We start from the raw sequence: 27,003 nt of genomic DNA on the forward strand, positions 1-27,003 counted from the left end.
AGTTTTCCTGCCTACAATCTTGACCCTTCAATTACTGTCTTCAGTCATTTGTAAATACAAATTCCATCACTTTTCTTCTGAAAATAAAATGGTAATGCTTTCCAACTGCCTCTTCTCTCCTTCCACATGAACTCTAATCACCATTCTTCTTCTTTTTTTTTTTTTTTTTTTTGGTCAGTCATGGGACTTAAACTCTGGTGAACTCTGGGCCTGGGCATTGTCCCTGAGTTCTTCAGCTCAAGGTTACCGCCCTACCCCTTGAGCCCCAGTGCCACTGAGATCTCAGCCTCCTGACTATGTAGGATTAAAGTTGTGAGTCACTGTGCCCGGCTCACCATCCTTCTTGTTCCTTATAGGACTCTACTTCTATCCAGTCATGGCTCCCAGAACCAAAATGCTGTAGGTGGAGCTACCTACAATCAAAAGGGTCTTTCATCACTGAAGACTTCCTACTTTCTTTTCCCATCCAGGACATCTGAAGACTTCATGTCTCCAAATTTAAGGCAAAGGACTTTAGATCTATCTGAGAAAGATGTATAATCTTAAACTATGATATTGGCTTAAGTTATAGCTATCATCTCAAGTCTAACCATTCTGCTTTACTAAACATTGAATTCATATGTTTCCAGATAGGCACTGATAATGCTAAGTGTTTTCTCTAGTCCTCCAATGTATTTTGAAATGAACACATAAACTGGCACTTTCATTGAATAATATCAATTAACTGGATGTATAGTTGGAACTATAGCAACTTAACTGGAATATCTATAACAGTCATAAAGGTGGAGTGGGCATAAGTCGATTTTGAATACATACCAGTAGGGCCCTAAAGTATGAGATCCATACAGCTTACATACCAGGGACTGATTCTACATCTCCACTCATGGACATCTAAGTCCCCTATGTAAAATGCATAGTATTTGCAAATCCTCTACCCACATCCTACCATATATTTTAAGTCATCTCTAGATTATTTAAAACAATGTCCTAATATAATGCAAGTGCAGTGAAAATATTTGTTTTACTGTTTAAGCAATAATGAGAGATTACAAAGATCTGTATATGGACATCGAATCTCATGGATACAAAGATAAAGAGATGTTGGTTCTTGGGGAAGAGGTGGTTGGGGGTGGAGGTGAGCATTCGTGCCCATCTGAGGCATCTGGCTAAATAAGTTCGTAAAATATATTACTCTGAGGCTGTACAAAAACATCACAGAAGCCCTCAGTACATTGATGTGAGAAGAGCTCCATGACATATCCAGGTGCAAATGGCTGCTGCTCATCTGCAGACATATAGTTGTTCACATACACTTTCTCAGAGAAATTTGCTCAGAGAAAGTACTGAAAGAATCTCAAGAAAATACTAAAATGAGGCGGATTGGAGTGGGAAGGAGGGATGTCAAAACTATCTGCTGCATATATTTATATTTTTGTTTTTGGAGCCAGGTGAGTTTGTTCCACTCTCAAATTTATTATATTTACTTAATAAAGTAAATTTAGTAAACTAGTAAATAAAGTATTATATTTACTTAATAAAGGTTGAGTTTGTGATTCTAAAGAGATTCTATTAAAAGTAACCCCAGGACATTGAAATCATCAAAATCTATCAATAGTGCTGGCATTCAAGCACATTAATACATAAGGAATTAAGTAATGAAAACCTTCTAAAAAATAAAAGCATAGCAATTGCTTTTATTATATCTACTTTCTCTTAGGGAATACGTTGGATACACGAACTTATTCATCTTTTCAGATCAAGGAAAATCTTCCAAATAGAATTTATAGATAGTTCCAGGATATCTGTGATAATCTGTGATGCCAGTGTTGTGTAAAAGATTATACAACCACATCACACCTTAGCCTGATACAAAATAATGCCCTTTCACTTGCTCCATATCAATTTACTTTGGAGAACCGTCCCTCCATAACCATCTTTCACTGTCTGTTTCTCTTTTTTGTTATCTCAGTCTCTCTGTCTCTGTCTCTCTCCCACACATGCTCATATGCACACACACACACACACACACACACACAAAACACATACATTTATTTTATAATGTAACCGCAGCTTATAAAAGCAGGCTGCCTGGTGTACTTTAATTTTCACAAATACATTAGACCCATGTTTGGCCAATCAAAGTCCTTGGATAAGAGACAAAGACTGTTACAATTTTAGGGAAGGTGAAGCTATCTCTACTTTAGTGATTCCACGCTCTAAGAATACTATATATCTGTAATTGCATCCTTCCTGAAAAATGAAACCAATCCAGAATAAAGACAACAACATGTCATTTGAAATATGATGTAAAAATCAATATTAATAAATTCTTTAATAAAAAAATGAAATAAAGCTCTGAAAATAGTGGGAGCCCTGGCTCCAATCATATAAATCCTTTAGGTTTGTCAGCCTCCACAACCAAAGTCATCATATTTTCTTTTTCATTGCCATTTTCAAACATAGCTTGAGTGTTCTTCAAGATAGCCTTTAAGATTTTTACCAGTTTCTTTGGGAAGTAAATTTTTTCATATATTTTTATTGTAATTAATAGAAGGGTTATATTATATTCACCAGATAAAAGGTACATTACTTCACAAATTTTGATACCCTTTCTCATGTCATGGTCCCCATTTCCCTCCTCCTCTCCCCCTGCTCATCTTGATTTCCCCTCTTCCTTATCCTATTTCAAATAACCAATTAAGCATATATAAAATATATCAGATAACAGGGTGAAATATTGTAACAGTATGAGATAACCAAGGGACAGCGAAAGAGAAGGAAGTACTTTTTAAAGATTGTTTCTTTTTACCTGGGAATTGTAGAAAACGTAGACTGCTAAATTTATAAGAGTCAGAGAAATTCTTCATGTGACTAATAAATCTGGTGCAGGGCAAGAGTGTTCTTCCATGAGGAGGGCTGGGCTGTAAAGTAGACAAAGATAATTATCAAAATTTGATTTTTTACACAAAAAAAATAATCCACGCCACTTCTAACTCCTGCTTTCTGAAATGAGTGATATATATAAATATTCTTGCTTTCATATCATCTGGAAAACAACTGTGTTTTTGTTACCTATAACATGTACGTTCTATTTCATTAAAAAGGGTAATTACACTTTTTTGTTCATTCAAAATATTGCCAGTGAATCTCACACACACTTTTTTTTATTGTGTGGATAATGTATAGAGGGCTATGGTTACATTCATCACAAAGTAGGTACATTACTTCTCACACATTGATATCCCTTCTCCCAGCCCCTTTCAATCATCTTGCTTTCCCTACTTCCCTTCCCTATTTCAAATAAACAAATAAAAGTAAAAAAGAATTTAAAAATGAGTTGTACTCCATGTCAGACATTGTTTTAGACTTTGGAAATACAAGAGATGAATTTCTTTTTTAAACTCATTTTTATTATCTTCAAGTAGTTGTGCAAAGGAATTGCCATTTAACAAAGCACTTTAGGAATACAATATAGCAATGAGAGATGACTTTCTTGCATTCATGAAATTGACATTCTCCTGGAAAGTGATAGGAAAGTTAACAAATACATGTATTTAGAATGGATAGTGGGCTTTCTGTTGCTAATAGGAAGCACAAGACAAGAGTAGAGAAAATGGAAAATAATGAAAATGGTACTCTAATTGATATGCATAACAAAGAGCTGGCTTCTCACATAAGGTAACTTTAGCACAAAGACTCTCAGACAGAGAAAGAAGCCCTGGGTAAGCAGTATCTAAGCAGAAAGAATAGTTAGTAAGTCAGTAAGAGGTAAAGAAGCAGGGGAGAGGAGATGAAGGAAAGGAGGCTTGAGAGTTCAACATCTGTGAGCTTCAAATAATCAAGAAAAAAAAGTTTTAATATGAACTAAAGTGATAAATAGGACAATCTGATTTTGTCTAAATTAAAAACAACTCAACACACATATAGTGAACATCAACTGCCAGTTAGCATTTGTGTAAAATTTACAGCATTTAGATATGATTGTATGTTTTGTGTTTTGGACATTGCATGGATAGTCCATAGTATTGTTTGGCTATTATTAATAGTGTTAACTTGATGGGGCTGGAAGAGATCAAACCATCCATGCGTGCAGAAGGAATAGCTTCTTGCATGGAATATTGTTCTCATAGCCACATTGCTCATCCAGTTCCTTTCATCCCCTGAGGAAAACGCTTTGCCTCAATCTGACATCTGATCTGGGTGGAAGAGTCCCAGGAACTTTCCACAGCTCCAGATCAAGCAAGCACAGATGAAGCCTTAAGACATAATGTAACCTTACATGAACTGGAAGATGAGTAAACTAGACCAGTCATATCAGTAGCAGAATATATGAAGGTAACAGAGAAAGGGTCTAAAAGTTGTATTTGCTAAGTTTTTTTGGCTACCAGCTTTGACTTTGTATTTTCTTAGTATTAAGTGAAAACTTGTGGGGGTAAAAGAAAATTACAACACAGATGAGCTAACAAAAGCTATAGGAAGGGAATTTCTTCCACTTGGAAGGGAAAGCAGTAATTCTGAGACACCTTGAGGCAGATTAAAAGGAGAGAAACAGGATTTGTAAGACTGAGGTAAGGACCACTGTGTACTTAGAGAGTTTGCTTCTCTGTATGAACAGCCTTGGAGGTTAGAGTTCAGGAGGGAGCCATAGAGTCATGAGGGTCCATATTCCAGTTTCGTCTTCAATCCTTTGTCTGGAGACTCTCTCTGTTCTCAAATTTTAGCTTTGATGGTATAGATCAAGTGTTACCATACAATATCCATTATCCCCATTTTATAGATGTGAAAGGACAGGTAGGCATTAAGAAGAGGAAGCAAGCCTCAAATTTACTCTTTCCAGAGTACACATCCTTTACTACACACCATAACCCTTGATTACCTTCATTGTTGCAAAACCAGCAATCTGAATGTCCAAACCAGAACCTGGGAGGTTACCCTGGCCTCTTTCTCTCTAGGTACAAGAGCTCCTCCTCAACATGAATATTTTTCAGTCCTACTATGCCAAGGTTCTCCAGGTCCTCTGTCTCCTCCAGAGTCCTTTGACAATTTAATTAGCTTTCCCACCAATATCCCTGCAGTTCACCTCTACAGAATTCTTTTGTACATTCTCTTTCTTACGCTGAAGCCTAAATATGTTCAATTATTTCCCATTATTTAAACTGTGATTCTCATTCATAAAAATTAATGGATGCCATCACCCCATTCATAAGGAAATAGAAAGACTTGGAAAAAATATCAAGTGAAGTAAGCCAGACCCACAGGGGCATAGGCTCCATGGTTTCCCTCATTTGTACACATCTAGGACTCTCCTAGAAGAGGATCACAATAGCTCAAAAGCTGAGTGCACATGGTCATATAGGATGAGACCAAACAAAATGAACTCAAGGATATGGAAACAAGAGGCTTATCTTTCTTAATGTACTATGTTATTTCTTTTTTCTTTTTTTCTCCCTTATGGTTAATCTCATGTGGTTACTGTGTCTGGCTTTGTTATCTGGTATATTGAATATACGTTTATTTGAAATAGGGAAGTGAAGGGGGGAAAACAAGATGATTGGTAGGGAAACAGGGACAAAAACATGAGAAGGGGTATCAATGAGTGAGAAATAATATACCCATTACCTGACGAATGTAACTGTAACCCCTCTATACATTACCCCAACCATAAAATAAAATAATGGATGAATAGATCAACATATAAGCATATATCTATATATGCTGTATATATACATATGTACATGCATACACACACACGTATATATATATGTATATATATATATATATACACACACAGTGGAATTCTACTCAACCATCAGAAAAAATGATATTGTACCATTCATAAGGAAATGGAAAGACTTGGAAGAAAATTATATTAAATAAAGTAAGCCACTTCTATCTGATGAATATAATGTAATCCTTCTATTAATTACAATAAAAATATATGATGGAAAAAATAATAAAGTAAGCCAGACTCACAGAAATATGGCTGCATGCTTTCCCTCACTTTTGGGAGCTAGAATGTGCCTATAAATCTAGAAGTAAACACACTGGGTGGTTAAAAAAAAATACAGACACATGATAAACTATATGGGTCTCTAAGCATTCACACACCATGAGACCAAAGGAGGAATACAAAAGTGCAACATGTATGTGCAGCTGGTCACATAAAATAATAATTACCAAAATGAACTCCAGGAAATGCAAATAAGAGAAATTTTCTTTGTTGCTGATTTTGTTCCCTTTTCCTTTTGCCTTGTTTGTTTCTCTGTCTTTTGGAGGGCAAAAGCGGGTGAGCACACAAATGCTGAAACAAAGAGTGAACACATGCAGCAGTGGTACTCACTAGAAACTATATTCAAAATGAACTATACAACTGTGGGTGTAGACCGGAGGCAAAAACTGGGAGAGAACAAGGGAAGGACTGACATGGGCAAAAAGAAATATACTCTTTATCTGACTTATGGAACTGTAACTACCTTTATAATAGCAATAAAAATACCTGAAAAAAATAAATGAATACATGAACAAATATCATCTAGAAAGCGCGATAGAATGAAAAATAAAATCTTCCACTGCAGCTCATACATGCACCCCATTAGCAATCATCCCAAGTGATCAACTAATGCTGTGAGTCACTTCTTGTTCCCCAAAGTGTGGCCCTCTGTGGTGTGGCTCTACCTTGAAGTCCCACCCACATATACATACACATTACAAGAGCATAGAATGTGGGGTTGTTGTTCTTAATGTACTATGTTATCTCTCATCTCTTTTGTCGTCTCTTGGTTATTCTCATAGTGTTACAGTATCTTATCTTGTTATCCAGTATATTGTATATACGTTTATTTGTTTATTTAAAATAGGAAAAGGAAGGGGGGAAAACAAGATGAGGGGAGTGGGTGGGGGGAGGGAAATGGGGACAAAAACATAAGAAGTGGTATCAATGTGTGCGAAGTAATGCACTTTCTATGTGTCGAATATAACTGTAGCCCTTCTATTAACTGCAATTTTAAAAAAAAGATGAAGAGCACATGTTGATCTAAGATCAAATACGGGGCTGGGAGTTTGGCCTAGTGGTAGAGTCCATGCCTAGCATGCACAAAGACCAGGGTTCGATTCCTTGGTACCACATACAAAGTGCTGTGGCTCAAGTGGCAGAGAGCTAGCTTTAAGAAAAAAAGCCCAAGGACAGTGCTCAGGCCCTGAGTTCAAGCTGCAGGACCGGAAAAAAAAAAGATATGCAAATCCTTCCTATAGAAGAACTGGCTGGTCATAACCAGCCATCTGTCTATCTCCACCCACCCCCTCCCCATGTCACAGGACTCTCTCATAAGTATGACAAACTAGGGAAACTGAAGTATCAAAAGCTGAGGCAAGTGAGACATGAGGTTGCATTCAGGAGGAAGAGGCAGGAGGATGACACTAGCAAAGCCAATTTATTTACACAAAATTAACAAATAAATAAAGTAGTTATCCCTGTGCTCTTCTGTTGAACCCCCTCATACCAATACGGTTCACCCAACAGGAGACATGAAGGGTTTATTGCTCTATATTGTATTGAACTAAATAGAACTGACTAATGCTTTAAAACTTATTCTGAAATACAGTGTTACATTCATATTGTGCCTGTCATCAAGGTAGAATTTAACAAAATGGAGAAGCCTGATGGATTTCACTTTTTAAAATTTCATCATTGGGGTCTGCTGACTCCTCTCTTGTTGCTTTTGGGTGATTCACAGCCTGAAGTCAACCCTATGCTCCATATTTTTAGACACAATCCCCGCCTTTCCTTTTTTTTTTTAAGAAAGGCAAACTTTGACCACAAAGATACTAGAAGGGCAAATATTGATCTTCTTGACAAATGGCACACCTCACGCCACAAGCCACTTGAGCATCTGCTCATTACAGCCAGCACTCCCCTTTGTTGGGGAATAATGCCAAGTGGCCTCACGTGCTATCGGCTGCAGATCTCAAATATTTGAAAGAAATAAATTTCTCTGAATGAAGAGCACCTTTCTTTGTTATCCAACCCCCTTCTCCTTCCAAGTCATGTTGATTTTGGGGCTCTGCATACTCCCAGCACCTGTACTTTTCAATTGTTTGTTTGCCAAGCTCATTGTGGTTTTCTTGCTTGGTTTTAGAAACCATTCTAAGTACAGTAACCAATGAAATTGTATTTTCTTTCTCTTGGCATTATGGAAAGAGGGGTGGGGGTGGGGTGACTGCTTTGAGACACTCATGGCAACTGTAATTAGAGGACATGGAAAGACAGGATAAGAAATGGGAGTTACACTCATCCCCATGAGAATGGAAATGTACCTTCCTTACAGCCCCAAAGCAGAAGGATAGGTTTCACCAACAGCAGAATGGTTCCATTTTGTTTTAATTCATTTTGCAGAAAATTAGAGCCATTGTTTACAAGTATAAAATCAAATTGTAATTGAGAATGGCCACATACTATATACATTTAATCCAAGGATCCAAATGTAAATGTTGAGTAAAATTATCATTTCTTCTACAGCCAACTTTGTTTCATTTAGTACAAACATAATGATGGCTGCTTTTTTTTCCACACTGAGCCATGTGCAATACAGATTGATGGTAAAATAAACTGCCAAGCTTACTATGGCCTCATCTATGAAAATACAAATGTAGTTCAGAGATACATTTTCTCTGTGTAAAGCTTTGATTCTTTCTCCTGCCCTAAGTTCAATTCTACTTCCAAGGATGCTACAGTCCCATTTCTATCCCTACTAGAAAGAACCATTGTCACTTTTCATTTTTATTTTGCTTTCATTTTATTTTGCCTATCTATATTCCTTCAATTCTTGATTCAAAGGATTGAGATGAAATAAAGGTATTTCATATCTAATCCCATTGATACATGAAATCCTTCTGAGTGCAGAACTGCAGCTGTGAATACTAGTGGAGCATCGCAGATTTTGTTGCAATCTCCAGAATGGCATTTCTAAGAAGACATTGCAGAGACTAGGGATACTGCAGCTACCTTATTATCATAGGGTTTATGTCTGTGGGCTTTGAAATACTTTTCTGATAGAATAGCTAAAATGGAGTGAACTACCCGCTCATGCTGATGGCATACAGTTTGTGTTAATCAGCCATCTGAGCTAAAAAAGAAATCTAAGGGGGTCTATTTCTCTCCAGTTATGAAAGTAACCCTTACATCTAGATGGAATGTCTGTCCTTGACACTGGAGTAGGAGCAGAAACTTCTCTTTTCCTCTCTCCCTTTCCTCTTCTTTCTCTTTTACTCTCTGGGAGCTTATACCATGAATATCTTCTACCATGAATAACAGATGCTCAGAATCACACAGAAATCATGAAGCTGTTTTTCAATGTCTGGTAACATTTTTAAAGGTGACTGGAAGTATCAAAGTATTATGCAATGAAAATACCATCACATAAATTTTAACTTGAGTTCTGATTCACACAAAGCGGACTTGTATGAAGAGTTAAATATTTTTAGAAAAACTGCTCTTTAATAATAATCTGCTTTAGAGCCTGTAATCCTAGCTACTCAGGAGACTTAGATCTGGAAGATCACAGTTCAAAACCAGCATGGGGAAGAAAAGTTCAAGAGATTCCATCCCCAAAATAACCAGCAAAAAGCTGGGCTGGAGGTGTGGCTCAAGTGTAGATGGTCAGTTAAGAAGAGCAAAGGTAAGGCTCTGAATTCAAATCTCAATACCACAAGAAAAAAGTTCTAAATGCACCAAAATATGTATTTCAATATAACTCATCAGAAACATATCTTAAGAGTCCATAAAATACTCTTTAACAGTTTTACTAATAGTTAATAAGCAGAAAGAATCTTTCACAGAATTTAAAACTTTCAAAAATTGTTTATAGCCTTAAAAAGAAAACAGCTAAAGAATACTTGCTACAATTGAATTCTTTTATAATGACAAATTACAAAACAAAAAAATGCAGAAAACAACTGGAGAAACACTTTATCTTCAATTAAAATAACACATTAGCAAAATACAGTTATTATTTATTGAATTATATAGAATTATGACACCAAAATATCTATTTTTTTCAAGTAATCCATTCATATTGATACTTCTAATACTGCTTTTACCCCTACCACATTTTAAATTACGCTAGTTTTAAAATGAAGAACATCACATTTCATTACTATTAAATGCTCATCTTTTCATTTTACATGAGGTTCCACACATTATGACCCAGCCCTGATAATATCTGTATGATTTTTTCAGACTGTCTTATTTATTATAAAATAAACTTTTGTTTATTTTTTTTACCAAGTGATACTTCTTTTACTGTTAGAATCACTTAGCTATTCAGGCTGCTTCAATTTTTTTTATAGCTGTTTCAACTTTTATATGTGTATATGGTTTATATAAATTAGACTCACCACTTCCATCACTCTCCCTCATTCTCCCTTCCCCTCTTCTCAAACTAATCTCAACAAGCTTCACAGTTCCATTTTTATGTATATAAAATATTTTGGCTGCATTCAACCTCCTTCATTATCTTTGATTTTCTCCCTTTTCCCACTAGTATTCTCTGACTCATCTCACCTTACTACATTTTGTTAATTAACAGTTGTTTTACTGAAGAACTATTAACCAACATCACCTTTGACCCAAGTGCCCAGTGCAAGGCTTTTTTTAAAAAATCTTACATCAATTATCTCTTTTCTTTATGATCTTTAAGTAGTTGTGCGGTCATTAGCATTCAACAAAGCAGTTTATGAATACAGTGCATTTTGACCAACATCATCCCTTCATCATTCTTTCCTGTCCCTCACAAACCCATCCCTTCCCTCAATTTTCTTAATTTTGTAGAATATGCATTGGATTTTATTATATATTTTCGTCCTCTTTCCCTAATCTTTATTTTTGTTAGTGTATGTTAATTGATCAAAGTTGGTTCATCACAGTGTTCCACACATGTATACATTGACACCTCTCAGAGAGAGAGAGAGAGAAAGAGAGAAAGAGAGAGAGAGGACTTGCCTTCTGCTCCTTTCCTCAGACCCCTATTTGCTACTATTCAACAGCTTTCAGTGGCTAAGTCTTAAATGCTCATTCAAATGGGCAAGGTCAAACATTCTGTGCCCAATAGAGAAGTCTGGATTTCTCACTTATGCACTTGGAAGTGGACTCTGTGCTGGAAGATCACTACTTACCATAGCTAAAAAGTAATTAATGGAATTATGTCTACAACCCTGCTTTTTGGCTGATTATTATGTCCTTGAATGATAATTCTCCGAATCTCTGTCTTCTGAATAGTTAGAATTTCAGACATGAGCCACTAGAATGTAAGATTTAAGAGTAATTCCTATTGCTGTGGACATTGAAGCAGGAACTTAATAAGTACAAAAAGTACCTGTTACAGAAGTAGTGAGGGAGTAAGTGGATGAATGGGGGGAAAATTAATGAAAATTGAAAAGAAAAATAAAAGAATGGCTTAGAAGTCAAAGCAATTAAACAATAAAACCAGAAAAGAAAAACACAAGAAGGTTTTAGAGAACACATCAAGCAGAGAATAGATGAAGTCAAGGACAGTTTACACTGAGGACAATTAGGTCCCCATTTTCCCCAGAGAAACAGAAGAGATCCAGCTATGAGATATAGGATTGCAAATCTCTGTAGCATGCAGGGTCCTTAGCTGTGATCGTGTATCTAAGAATTAGCATCCTACGATTACTTTCCAGAAGAACACAGTTACTGTTTCCACTTCATTATTAATTGGGCATTCACATGGGGTCAGCCATTATTATCTATTGTTAGCTCTCTTTTATAAAACCGCAAAGCCACCTCTGATTTCTCATGTCATTATCTGTCTTGTTCAGACACCAGCCTACATCTTTTTCTGTACTGCACAATGTCCAGTATAAATTGTTGAGAATCATTCTCGGACTATGTCCACCGATCAAAGGTCAGACATCCCCAGACTTAGAACCACACACCATACCTTGTCCAGGGGGCAAAAAAATGACAATAATTAGAATAATATATAAAAAGAGTGTCATCTTCTTGACACTATTAAAATATATATACTAAACCTGAAGATGTTGCTTCCTCCAAAAAAAAAAAGGTAAGTTCAAGTTCCCTCCTTTGTCAGGGGGCTTAGATCCAGAGTGGGACAAAGGAATCATAATTAAATTATCAAATTATTTCTTAGAAAACACTTTGCCCAGGTTAGACATTTGGATGTGTAAACGTCAAAGCATGGTGCTCCCTCCCATGCTAGGCTTCGTATTTCAGATTTCATTAGCCAATAAAGCCAGGTTTATTTATAATAAAGTTAAGCCCTGCAAACCACTGACCATGGAAACCAGATTTTGAAATAATTCAGATTTGTGTTTCTGTTCTTTCTAATTAAGGGTAATATCGGGAAGCACAGACAGTGGGTAGCATTGTTCAAGCACCACGGATTTAAGCAAGAAAATCTGATTATCAGCTCATGTCAGAAGCCAAGCGATAATGCAGCTTAGCATTCATTTGGGCTTTTTCTTTAGCCAAAAGATAATTACTGTTCGTGAGGCCTTACGTAAGTGTATCTAATATCTAAGACCCTAAAATTTATGAATAGCAAAATCACACAATAGAGAAGAATTACTGTGTTTATTATTTCTATGGCTTGTTCCACCATGATAATTTTATTATCTAACAAAGTCAAGCCTCTAAAAAAATCAAAGTACAATTTCTTATTTAGGGACAACAAGTTAAATATGCTGGGAAGGTTTTTCTGCCCAATCTTCTTTGCCAAAACTTACTTCTAACAAATATGAAGTTGATGAGCCAGAAGTTCAAAAGGAAATTTACCAAAAGGGGACTTAGAGTCACCCAACAAGGTCATAAGCAGATGTTCAGCTTCTGCAGGAAGAGGGATTTTTTTGTTTTTTCAAAAACTATCATTTCTTAGTCTTATAAATGTTAACACTTCTTACCAAACAACAATAAAAACCTCTCTCTGCAAAAAGCAGAATGTCAGACAGCGAATATCACTAGATACAAGGTGTAAATGAGTGTCAAACCCTCAGCTTAATTTTAACTATGTTCTAAAGTCTATGTGCCAGTGATTGTATACAGAGAATCCCTTCTTGAACATTTATTTATTAAACATGACATTTGAAATATGACATAAAAATCCATGCTAATAAAATCTTAAGAATAATAAATGCTAGAGACCCAGAATTGAAAAGTTACTTGAACATGGAATAGAAGTTTAGTATAGGAAAACAAACCTTCTTACGTGGATAAATAAAATCAAGTTGAGAAAGTTTCAAGGGAAGCATGCTGGGTGGGTAAAGGAAATAATTGCTTTTTCCTTTAAGCAACTACTTCCTGAAAAGAAAAATAATACAACTGTTCTTAACAGTGGAAGTTTCACTTCTTTAGTAATAAATATCATTTTCCCAATCATTGTGTAACATTTATATTGAGTCCTCACTATGGATGACGAGAGTAAGACAGAGAAGATAATGTCCCACCACCCCAATTTTTAGAGGATATTTTACTTTACTCCTCCTCATAATTAGAGCTGCTTATTGTTTTGGTTTGGTTTTTGGTTTCTGTGCCTGAGTCTCTTTTGCTCAAGTGTCGTGTTCTACCATGTTAGCCACAGAGACACTTTTTGGCTTTCTCTGAGTAGTCTATTAGAGATAAATCTCATGGCCTTTCCTACACCAGCTGGCTTCGAACTACAAACCTCAAGATCTCAGCATCCTGATTAACTAAGGACTACAGACATGAGCCACGTGCCCCACTACAGATTGTTTTTAAGTTCACTAAAATCATGTGAGATTGGGGTTGGGACCATTTTACAAGTACGGAAATCATGGCTAACAGCACACAACTAAACCAATAACCAGTAAAGAGTGGGAAAGAGCCACAGGGAGAAACTATCTGAATTTCTGCAGTTCCATTTTGCTGATGGCTTGGCATTGCACAGAATCATTCCGTAACAAGCCAGTTAAGATTTTTTTTAGTTTTTGCAAAGCTTTCTCTCTGCTTTTAAGAACTGGAATTTAGTGAGCTACCCAAAGTGAATGGTATGGCTTTGGGTAAGACAGACCAGTGAATAAAGGATTGGTACAGAATCCAATGATGTACAGCCAACGTCTGTACCTCCCAAATGTTCAAGGCTTTAGTACTTCCAGCCACTTTCACCCAGTACTTATCTTCTCTGCTTTGTTTACTCCCTGACTGATTCCCCATAACTTAAATTTCCTCTTGAATTTCTCATATTTTTATCCCTTTGCTTTTACTAGCAGTGATTTTCTGCAATGTTTTCTTAACATTTGTCTACTAACGTTTTTACTTTCCATCATCATAGATTTTTTTTTATTCCATGAAGTCTTCTGTTTGCTGATTGCTTGCTTTTTAAAGGACACAGCTGTTCTTAGATGATGGATTTTTCTCAGAATCCACTCCTTTCCAGGATACTAATTAGATATGATTTTAGAGTGACATTTTCTTTTGTTTTCTGAATGATGTCAATGTTCTCCAACTGCCATTTTCCCTCATGGCTCTTCTTGATCCTTTTCTTTTTATCTACTTGGTTTGTCTTAAATTCTGGATGTCCTGGATATTTGCAACAAAAGCTAAGTTTATTTTGTTCTCTCTCATGTTGCTGATTTCAGGGCTTTCCCTAAGGTCAGTGGACTTGGGAGAAGACTCAAGGCTGTGTGTAGAGACTGGTCAGGATTCAGATGACCATTTCACAGGTCTGAAATCACAGATTTTCATTTTAAAGCACCAAGATCCATATCAAGAATCCTAGTTTACCCTCTGAATACTTACTCACTTGCTTGAAGAAAAAAAAGAAGATATTGTCCACTTTTATCCTGGACCACAATTCTATCTACAAGTTACCTCTGCCTTCTCATCAAGCACACAAGGTACAGAGACTTGCTTGACAGAGGTGTTTGAGAGGAAGAAAAGAGTATATCTGCCTCAGAACTCTCTCCTCCTTTGTCTTCAGAATCTATAGGCAAACCACTCCAGTTTTCCTTTAGTCCCTTGGAAAATTTACCAGGAAAATAGTCTGCCTCCATCACCCTCTCCAAGGAGTCCCAAGATTTCCAATTATTGCTCTGGTTCTCACTTTAAGTTTTCCATTCTGGAGATCAAGGATAGAAAGCCTACTTTTTGCCACAGGCTACTAGATATTTCAATCTCTAGCAGCTAGCACTCGCCCCTTTCTCTCTCTCTCTCTCTCTCTCTCCTCTCTCTCTCTCTCTCTCTCTCTCTCTCTCTCTCTCTCTCTCTCTCTCTCTCTTTGAAATTTGGCAATAAACTGCTATTCTTTGATAGCTTAGGTGAAGATAGAACCATTTTCCAGTGGTTTGGATTGACTTGGCTGTTTGGTGGTGGTTGTTTTGACCACTTATTCTATTTGGCAAGTAACCAATTCCTTGCTAGGGGGAGGAAATTCCCCATCCAAAACAGCATCCAAGGGAAAGAGAAAAACACCCTCCAGCCATGAGCATCATGGCTGTCAGCTTCCTTACCCATGGCACTGCCAGGAATTCCTGCTTTCAAACTAGGCCCTATGGTTGTGTAGATGCGATCACCTATGATATCCCCTGTGAGAAAACAAGGACCCCAGTCCTTTGCTTACAGCCATGGTGAGATGGTGTGCTAGGCCTTTGCTTGGGTCTGTTTCTCTTCCAAGACACTCAATGCTAATTTTCAACTTAAACTGAGCACTGAAAGTGGATTACTCCAAAAAGAGTGCGTTTTATATCTATTTGAAGCAAGAATAAAAGTACCCCACCTTCCTTAGGCATAGCTCTTCTATTTAAGAGAAATACCACCATCCTAAAAGAAAAAAAAACTATATCACTAAAATGCTTTTATTGCATCATTCAAAAGTAGTCACGCTCATCCTTAAAAAAAATCTTAAAACAGTATAAAAGAATATACAGATGTCTTGAGATGCTCTCAAGAGCTAAGGCTTAACACTGCCTGCTTTGCAGGTTTGCTGTATGTGCTGCTGTAAGGCTCTTTCTTGTACACAAGTGAGGTGGCCATGTAGCCCACTGAAGCTGTTTCTGCATGGTCCACATCCATGTGGATGCCACATGCAAATGAAATTAAACTTTATTTCCTCCCTCAAAAAAAAGTAAATTCAGAAAGTAATTGACGTCTTTACCAAAGTCGTCCAAAAATATTCTTACTGTGGACTGCCTTGCACTCTGCATAGCAATGCTTCCAGATATCTTCTCCTCACCTTTGCACCTTTCTCCCAAAGCTTCCTGCTTCTCTTTCCTCTTCTCTCCTTCCTTTCCCTCCCTTGCCCTCTTTCTCCTCTCCCTTCCCATCTCCACTCTTCTCTCCACTTCTTTCTGCTTCCTTCCTTTCTTTCCTTCTCCTTCTCTTTTTATTCCTCTCCTCTCTGAACTTCTGTAGCCTCAGTTTTCTCATCTGAGAACCTGGAGATAGAGGGTTTTATCTTTCCTAAATACTACTGATCATTCCAGATTGAGGGAAAAAAATATCTCTCAAGGCCTCAGGCCTTCACTGTATATTTTATTTGCTTATATTTGAAATAGAACTGCATAGAGCTTCTTCAAAAAGCTCAAGGATGGTTTGAAACCCCCAATGTAGGTAAAATGTTATTAACATATCTGTTTCTCTTTTCCTTCTAAAATATATCCTGTGTAGGCTGGTAAATGAAGAAGCAGTGCTAGAGGAAAACAGCCCATTTGGAAATCTAAACCCTAAAACTTAACCAGTCACTTCATGTTTTTAGCAAACACGCTTACCATTGTGTGGGCTCTTCATTGTCCCCGTGCTGAATAGAGCCTTTAAAAATGTATATGCCTGGGACTGAAGACCGTGTCAAATCTATTGGCACTGCATGTTTAAACACCTGCATCTCATCACCAACCCTTCATAATATTGTTAAACAATAATTATACTTAAGATGAGTAATGAACCCAAATAGATTCTTCCTTTGCATATACTCATTCTTGTGTTATAAGTAACCCATTAGTAGCATATAAAAGCTACTCGGGTAAAACATGATTCATACACATCCGCACAATACTCAATAAAGCGTGTGGGTGATTATAATAAATTACCATGATGTCATCTCCTTCAGCCGAGAATTCTTACCTGAATTTTACCAGAATGAGCAATCTTCGTTGATCACAGTTCCAAATTTCACTTGCCTGATCAAATTTAAATCTGCTTTTAATGCTACTTTGAAATTTGACCAAGTATACCTTACTTGTTTTTATTTTCATGTTTGAAATTTAAAACATGAAAATATGATAAAGTATAAACTTGCCCAGGAAGCTACTCACCCATTTTATTTATAGTCCACTGACAGGTGCTGATGGGTTTAGAAATATGCAGAGGAAATCACTCATTTTCTTCCCAAACCAAAAGAAGACAAACCTGATTATCACTATAGCAAAAGTAAAAACAAAACAAACAACAAAAAAAAACAGCTCCTCAACACAAAGAGATCTATTGGCCAAAAGAAATACAGGGCCAGCTACCCTGGCAGCCACACGCAGCACTGGATGTTTTACAATGAACTCACTTTCTGGCTTGGATGCTATGATTACCCACTTTGCAGATGTGAAAACTAAACTGCAAACAAAATAGTAATATCCCAAAGTCACAGGGGGTCACATAGTGGCCCAACCAGGACTCAAACTCTGGTGTGTGGTCTCAGTGGCTAGCCACATAATCTCAACCAAGTGATTCAGTTTCAACTCAGTAGTGCCAAAGTCAGGACCGCTCTGTGGCTCCTCCCTCTTCTCCTTCCCTCCTTCCTTCTCTCTCTCCCCTCTCTCTCCCCTTACCCCCTCTCTCTTTCTCCTGTTTCTCTCCTACCCCTAAAACTGCAACGCTGCTACATTCTCACTTGTAAAACAATCACCTTACAGAGAACAATGGATGCTGGATGTACACATATTTGTCTTCAATTCTTTCAATTTTTAGGTGCCTGAAGTATTTTATTTTTACAATACTTCTGAATAGAAGGTCATACCAAATAGAGTCCTTTTGACTCTGTTCTTGCCTCATCTGAAAAAGCCCCACCTGGGCCCCAAACAGGATTTGAGATGAGTAATTATTACTATATTATCTATGGTACACGGGCCACAGATTATTTAAAAATTACTTGTGAATTTCTAGCTTTGATCAAAACCCACAGCAACTATCTCCCACCTTCTACTTTCTCCTCTTCCTTCTCTCAGCCACAATGGGACAGAATCAAGGAAGTTGCTGGTGGGTGGTCTTGGCTAGATGCCAAGAGGCTTCTTGAAGGGGATGGGGCAGGCCCCAGATAGGCAGGCTCAGGTAGAGGTGGGTTTGCCAACCCTGGCTTCTCCAACTCGAAGGAGTGAATGGAACCCCTGATGGGGGGGGAGGTAGATAATTGCTTTGCTGAATAGCACAGTCTGGAAACTCGATGGAGGCCAGGGGAATTCTCTCACCTGCTGTACAACCCTCCTGCAAGGGCCTAGAGGAGAAGGGAACTGAGTCCAGAGAGGACAGGGCATTTGCTCCCATCCAGCTGTACAGAAGAGTAAAGGCTGGGATTGTGGGTGGGAAAAGGTAGAGAAGCAAGGCCAGGGAGATGCTGGAGGCCTGTCTCTGTTTGGTGGTAGAGGAGAGATGGCTACACGCAAACTGCTAGTAGGTTTCCTTCTCCATCCTGAGGATGCCTCTTCTCGGGCTCTGCCTTCCGAGAGACGACATGGATCTCTTCTTTCTAAAAATCAAGTCCCCAGATACTACTCTGTCTCACTTCTGGAAGAAACACAAAGCTGGAGGCCCCACTGTTTGTTGCCATGCCAAGGCATGGGAATTCCACTTGCTGCCGATCCCTGCTAAACTATTTGTGTGTGCAAGCGTGTGTGTGTGTGTGTGTGTGTGTCTGTGTGTCTGTGTGCGTGTGTCTGTATTAGGACTTGAACTCATGGCCTGAGAACTGTCCCTTAACTTCTTTTTTTGCAAAAGGATGGCAGTCTGCTACTTGTATCCACAGACCACTTTCAGACTTTTGGAGATAAGAGTCTCATGAATTTTCCTGCCTTTGAACTGTGATCCTCAGATCTCAGACTTTGAGTAGCTAGGTTTGCAGGCATGAGACACCACTGGCACCTAGCTACTTTCTAATATTTATATGTCGGTTGTGGGACTTGAACTCTGGGCTTGGACGCTCTCCCTGAGATCTTCAACTCAAGGCTAACACTCTACATCTTGAGCCACAGCCCCACCTCCAGTTTTCTGGAGATAAGAGTCTCAAGGACTTTAGTGCCTGGGCTGGTTTTGAACTACGATCCACAGATCTCAGCCTCCTGAGCAGCTAAGATTACAGGTGTGAGCCACCTCGCCTGACACTCTAATTTTTATAACAGACTTTTTAGTGAGGATGAAATACTATCACATTTTGGTTTTGATTTACATTTGTATATCTTCTCTGAAGAAATGGCTATTCAAGTCCTTTGTCCGGTTTTTCATTAGGTAGTTTTTGGTAATTAATGAGAATTTGTAGCTCGTTTATATTCGGCATATTAACTCCTTATATAAATAATTGCAAAAATTTTCTCCCTTCTGTGAGCTATGTTTTCACTGTCACAATATTTCCATTTGATGCATAATGTTTTAATTTTAATGAAGCACAATTTATCTATTTTTTCCTTTGGTTTCTTGTGTCTTGATGTTAAATTTAAAATAATATTGACAAATATAATATGGAGGTTTTCCCTGGTTTAGTCTAAGAATTTCATAGTTTGGGTTCTTCTATGTAAATTTTCTAATAATTTTAAATTAATTTTTATATGGTGTATGGTAAGGATCTAGGTTTTCCAGATCACCTTGTTGAAAATGTCTTTTTCTCCACTGAATGATCTTCACACTGCTTCTGAAGCCAAGTTGACCGTATGTGTGAGGGTTTGTTTCTAGGCCATATATTGTTACATAGATCTATATGACTATTTATATGTCAGTGCCACACTGTTTTGATTACTATAGCTTTGTATTAAAATTTTAACTAAGTAAAAATGTCACCAAATCTTTCGAGCTCTCCAAATTTTTTGTTCTTTTTCAAGGCTATTTTGACTTTTAGAGATCCCTTGAAATTCCATGTGAATTTCAATATTCTGTGGAAAAGATTGTTGGCATTTTAATAGAGGTTACAGTGAATCAGGTGTGACATTTCCAGCCTATGGGACATAAAAGTCTGCAAAATCAATTGGCACAGGGCAGAATAGATACGTAATGGTTCTCATTGACTGCCCTTGACCCTATCTGCTTGAATTAATAATTTTGCATGGCCTACAGTGGTGTTATAATTATCCAAATGGCCCTGGCAGAAAATAAAAGGACTCCACCCCCTATTAGATCATATTAGATAATTGTGTCATATTGACTATGGTGGGTCTTCTAATCCATGAACATATGATATCTTTCCATTTATTTAGATCTTATTTCAGTATTGTTATACATTTTCAAATGTACAAATCTTTCCTTCCCTTAGTTAAATTTATTCCTTAAAATCTTATCATTTTGTGCTATTTACAGTGTGACTCCGACACAACTGATCTCTTCACTTTCATTTTAAAATGTTCAATGCTAGTTTATGGACACACAGCTGTATCTTGCAAGTTCACTGATTTTGCTTTCTGCCAGCAGTGTAGCAACAGAGTTGCATATCTCCATCCTTGTGGCAGAGTGGATGGCAATGCAAAGAGTGGTATACTATTCTTGTTGGGAGATGAAGGCTGGTGGCAGAGACGAAAGGGATCAAAGATCAAGTGGCTGGTGGTAGAAACCAAAGAGATCAAACCTCAAATGGCTACACTATGGTAGCAGAGTTGCATGGCTGTGTTCTTGTGGCAACGAGAACAGCAGTACAAACAGTGGCATCCCATTCTTGGCGGGAGAGACAAAGGCTAGCCATCAGAGGGCTTTGTTCACGGTCAGTATCATTTGGATTTCTTTTTTTTCTTTGCCAATCCTGGGGTTTAAACTAAGGGCCTGAGCATTGTCCTTTGGCTTTCTCAAGACTAGAGCTCTACCACTTGCGCCACAGCACTACTTAAAGGTTTTTCAGTGTAGGTAGTACTGAGGAATTGAACCCAGGACTTCATACATGCTAGGCAGGCACTCTACCACTCGGCCATGCTCCCAGCCCCTTTTATGGATTTCTATTGCTAGAATATCACTGTGAGCTCTGGTTCTCTGGCTGTCCTGGGAAGACTATACTATTTCATTATATTCCACTGAAATATTTTTTAAATCAATCAACAAGCTTCTGTCACTTATAAATAAGAATCTTATTGAATATGCTATCAGGAATGGCTCATGCCCTTATGATCTTATCCTCCTCATCACAACTTCCCTGATTATCATTCTACACTGGAATGAAAACTCCTTGAGGATCACATCTTTTGATTTATTCACTGTTACATTCCCACAAAATGCCTAGTATATGTTAATTTGGTTTGCCGTGTGAGTAAACTTCTAACATTTGCTAATCTATTTAACTCTGAGAAGTTTGTTAAAAAACCAAATCCTAGGCTATTCTCTCCCGAACTCTACATGTGATTCTACCTTTCACAAGCAACCCATCTAGCTCCAGGCTCTAGATTCTGTGCTCTGTTCCTAGCAGACATATCTGCATTGTAGGTACATCTCTTGTATTATTTCTGTAAGATGCTGACCTACTAGCAACATCTGTGCCAGCCATTAATAATTTTACCATACCAAATAAACATTTCTCCCTTTTTCTTGGAAATATTTGTATTGGCAACTAGAAAAAAATCTCGATCTTTCTAAAATTTGTTACAGATCGTTCTTTAATATCCAAATAGAAGCTGTGTCCTTAGGCCACCTCACCTTGATCACAGTAGAAATTAATCCCCAGCTGAAATCAAAGGAGACTAAGAATGAGCCCCACACCACAGCATAGGAAAGCAAGACCCCCACCACACACACCCACACACACACACACTTGGCAGCTTGCTCTTACAAAAGATGCTATCTGACTCACATTTGCCAATTAAAACAAAAAATCCCTTCTGGAACACAAGTCGCCTACATTCCTCAAAACACCTACAGCAGGGCCATCAGCTTCTGGCTCACTCTCGTCCATGTTCATTTGAATACCTGCTGTGGAAATAGGTGCTCGTCACCAACGTCCCTGTACCCTATGCATGCCAACACAGCCAGAATACAAGCACACATCTCAAAATCCAGGCTTGACATTGGTCACTGATTTGGATATGGATTTGAGATGTAGAATCCATTGAAAGGATACTTTCAGCGTAATATTTCTTGGTGTGTTACTTAAAAACAGTATGGAACCAGTAATAGAGCAAGTATGTTTAGCATGTATGAGAGCACAGGTTTGATCCTTATTATTACAATCATATAAGTATGAAACTGTAATGATGAGAAATGAAAGAGCTTGCCTACTTCTATTTTACCCATTTTTAATTCAATGGGCTATGCATTCTGTAGTATAATCACCACACATAAGTAAATTCTAGTGTGGCTTGTAATAGTCTAGCGAGTAGAGTCATGGGCATGTGTATATATATAAATAAAACATAAGTAGATTGAACATGGCCACTCAATTTTTTTTAAAATTATATGTTGGGGCTGGAGGTTCAGCATAGTGGTAAAGTGCTTGCCTAGCATACATGAAGTCCCAGATTCGATTCCTCAGTACCACATACATAGAAAAAAGCTGGAAGTGGTGTATTGCTCAAGTGGTAGAGCTCTAGCCTTGAGAAAGCACAAGGACAGTTCTCAGGCCCTAAGTTCAAGGCCCAGGACTGGCAAAAAAATTAAATCGCTATTATCTTTACATGGCTATACAAAGGAGCTACTATTCAACAAGTCAGTTTATCTTTTTTATAAGTACAATGCAGCTTGAGCAATGTCACCCCTCCAGTCAACCGCCATTCAATTTTTTTTCTCATTGCTAGCAGTTGGCAATTAAAAGTTGAATACCATTGTTCAGACATAGATGAGTACATAAATTGTTTAGAGCCCCATCCTGGATATCCCAGCAGACATCAGGTTCTGAAGCAAGTAGGGCTGAGACTCGAGCAAAATACCCAGCCAATATTCCAAGTAGATATACTACAGTCAAACAGCAGAACAATAAGCACAAAGGACCCAGGTGGAAAGACGCTTGAGGGGATGAGCAGAAGACGAGCAGAAGAAAGGAAAGGACAGAAAGGAGGTGGGGAAGCCCAAATTGTGCGAGTTCATGGGGGCATGATAAAGACTTGGACTTGAGCAAAACTGAAGCTTGTTGAAAGTTTGTGGGCAAAAGTATTATTAGAGATCTGTGTATATTTTGGAAACATTGCTAAGTCTTTCAATCCAATTTTGACCTGGAATATATTTTTACCACCATCTGTCTGTGTGGCGCATCTAGGTCTCAGATCACTTCAAACTAAAAGAAAAAAGCAAGAGTGTATAAACTTAGCCCCTAAATGATAACATCCATCAAAATAAACATGTAGTAATAACATGATCGCTTTCATTCCACATTAAGTTACTGAGATTTAGTCTTCATGTAGAGTGTGGAACTTCAAAATTCACCCCTTTTTTACAACGTTCCATTAGGTAAATATGCTGCAGTGTACTTAACTATACTCTGATTGATGGACATGTATATCTTCTTTATTTCCCATTACAAATCAAGGCATCAACTATTTACCATAGCAAAGATATGGAACCAACCCAGATGCCCCTCAGTTGATGAGTGGCTCAACAAGATGTGGTATTTGTATACAATAGGATTCTATGCTGCTGCCAGACAAAATGACATCGCCTCATTTGTAAGGAAATGGAAAGACTTAGAAAAAATCATATTAAGTGAAGTAAGCCAGACTCAAAGGAACATAGGCTCAATGATTTCCCTCATTTGTCATAATCAATAGAAACCTTGGGCTCTACTAGCAGAGATTTGCAATAGAGCAAAACCTAGATACATAAGGCCATACAGTATAACGTTAAATGAAAGGACCTCTAGGATATAGAAAGAAAAGCCATATAATGAGTGATTGCTGTCCTTAATGTACTATGTTATCTCTCATCTCTTTTGCTGTCCCTTGGTTATCTCATATTGTTACAGTATTTCACTTTGTTATCTGATATATTGGATAAATGCGTATTTGGTTATTTGAAATAGGATAGGGAAGGGGGAAAAACAAGATGAGGGGTAGGGGGGGAGGGAAATGGGGACCAAGACATGAGAAAGGGTATCAATGTATGTGAAGTAATGCACCTTCTATCTGGTGAATATAATATAACCCTTCTATTAATTACAATAAAAATATATGAAAAAATCAAGGCATCCGAAAGCAGTCTTCTATGAGACTTCTTAAAGTCTCTAGTAATGCTTACTTACAGACCTTGGTTCGAAAGATTGAATCATATGTGTTATATTCTTGAATTCTGTTAGATAGATCATGCAAATGCTCTTCGGAATAAACCTGCAATAGGTTACATGTGTGGATTTCCTGTTTCTCTACATCTTTGTCCACAGTAGATATCAAGGGGTTTTTTTTTCCATTCATTTCAACCACTGGATATGAAATGATCCTTCATTGCATTTTTAAGTATTTTGAATTCTTTTTTAAGTCATTGTACAAAAGTCAAGATCTGAGGATTATGGTTTGAAGGCAGCCAGGCAGGAAAGTCTGTGAGCCTCATCTCCAACTAACACCAAAAATCCAAAAGTAGCAGTGTGGCTCAAGTGATAGAATATCAATCAAGCAAAAAAGCCCAGTGAGAATGCAGAGTTCAAGTCCCAGTTATCTCTCCCTCCCCCTCTCCCTCTCCCTCCCTCTCTCCCCCCTCTCTCTGTCACATACACACACACACACACACACACACACACACACACACACACGAGAAAACCAGATCCTGACTTTTCATTTCCTTTAGCTAGACCATATGTCTCCACTTTCCTACACTTGGACTGTTCCTTAATATCAAAATATGAGTTTCCACATCTTTCCATTTCTACTGGAACTCTATTTCCTGTCACCACATGCCATTCATCAGGCAGTAACTTGGGTACAATTCCCTGGGAAAGGAAGATTCTAGAACCATCTTGGATTCACTCCCACCATGGGATTTCATTGATAACTCTGGACAGGGTGGTCCGCCTTGGGAGATTTTGGAATGCCCTTTGTGGACTCGAAGGCAATTTAGACTGCCTAGGATGTAAATTTCAGAATTGGCTGAAAGCTTCTTTTTTCCAGTCTTGCTTCTGTCAACAAGCCTCCTGGAGGACACAATCTAGGCAGCTACCCCAGCTCCATGACAACTGGACCAGCCAGCCAGCCATGGCGACCATCTCCCTGTGCACCTCACAGTCTTTTATGGAGCAGAGAGTTCCCATCACAGGGGACAAACAGTGACTGTGCCTCTCACCAAGAGCAGATCATTAGCAATCAAGAAATAGAAGGAACCATGGGTAAGAATAAGTCAGACCGATCAGCTTTTCTCTCAAGGAAGTAGTTTTTTGTGGTTATTGAAAATGGTAAGGCAAAATTATTATCCCTGTCTCCGTGTGTTACCTCAAATAGAAACTCTGCAAAGGGAACCAGTGATAGGTTGTTTCTCTTCTTACTCGTCAGATGAGAGTTATAGCTTTTCCTCTGTATACATCTCTATGTATGAAGAATAAAGAAGCCCAGTACCAGTAGCTTATATCTGTCTTCCTAGCTCCTCATAAGCCTGAGATCCAAAAGATCATCGTTAAAAGCCAGCCCATGCAGAAAAAGCTACAAGACTCCATTTCCAAAATAACAGGGCTACAGTTATAACTAATGTGATAGAGTAAATAATGATGCTGCTGCTGAAGTAGTGTGATTCTCAAATGAGAATTTAAAGTTCCTTTAGAAAGTGGCTCTTAATATCCACCTTACTTTAGAATTTAAAGAGTAAACCTATTACCGCTTATAAGCCCCCCAAAAATATAAAGGAAGAAGTTTCTGTATCAAGCAACTGAGCCCCATGTGAGGACTATTATGGACTTCGGTGGTGCAGGGTGAGACTGCCGAGCTTACTCACGATTGTCTGAGGAATCCTTCTCTCCCACAGGGTCGCACTGCTCACAATGGGAACATAGCAAAAGGATTTCTGAAAGAACAGAAACAAGACATTTCATATTATTTCAGAGGTTCTCACAAAGACACATTTCTATTCCTCATGAGTTTTAGGCAGATTCAAAACTAATTCATTGCAGCAGTGGCTTCTCATTCACTGAGCAATGGCTGAATCCAGAGCACAGTACTCTATTATCCTCCAAGCACAGTTGTTACACACAAGAATCTAGAGGAAAGAATCCACAGGGAGAGACTAAAGAGTCCTATACACCGATATGAAACTTCAACCCTAACATGTTATGAAAGACAAAGACAGATTCTTTTAATAAGATTTTGATGGAAGCTGGGCATGGTGGCTCGTGCCTGTAATCCTAGCTACTCAGGAGGCTGAGATCTGAGGATCGAAGTTCAAAAGCAGTCCGGATATATATATAGATGAGATAGAACTAAACAGGTTCTCCCCTTGTCTTGAAATTTTAATGTACCTCCTATAGCCTCTAGCCAAACCTAGCAAAGCCCAATATAGACAAAGCCAACCCACAGTCCAAAGAACTGTGAGTTCTTTTTTTAGTATTATTATTTTTATTGTAATGTATAGAGGGATCACAGTTACATTCACCAGACAGAGAATACATCACTTCCTGTGAGTTCTTTGAGAAATGATTTAGGCTTATTGAGAGTCACTGGCTTGGAACTATGGGTAATGCAGAATTATCATGACAAAAGTTTGATTGAAACAAAAATGCACACATGTAACACAGGGGCATGGGGGAAGGAAAAGGTCACCTCTGAGGTTCTCACCACAGAGAAAGCCTTGTCAAACCTTTTGCTTAAAATGCCAAACCTTAGTTATCTAACAGGATTTGTTTGCAGGCTTCTTGTTTCCAACTTGATGCTTTTTATTTAGTGACA

The 27,003-nt window shown here is 38.0% G+C and overlaps 1 protein-coding gene across 3 annotated transcripts in view; it reads right to left on the reverse strand.

Moving 5' to 3' along the window:
• Nucleotides 1-27,003, reverse strand: part of C2H12orf42 (chromosome 2 C12orf42 homolog) — a 107,784-nt gene that overhangs the window by 42,907 nt on the left and 37,874 nt on the right. For 2 of the 3 annotated variants that reach the window (XM_090328517.1, XM_090328516.1), the window contains exons 3-4: nt 26,057-26,125; nt 2,810-2,921 (exon numbers count right to left, since the gene is read on the reverse strand). In XM_090328517.1, coding sequence (XP_090184643.1) covers nt 2,810-2,921; nt 26,057-26,125 — 181 coding nt within the window. The remainder of the gene's footprint in view (nt 1-2,809; nt 2,922-26,056; nt 26,126-27,003) is intronic. The other variant, XM_090328518.1, reaches the window with a different exon arrangement.

The sequence above is a fragment of the Megascapheus bottae genome, chromosome 2 (assembly GCF_031878675.1).
Source record: "Megascapheus bottae isolate mThoBot1 chromosome 2, mThoBot2.hap1, whole genome shotgun sequence".
Lineage (NCBI taxonomy): Eukaryota > Metazoa > Chordata > Mammalia > Rodentia > Geomyidae > Megascapheus > Megascapheus bottae.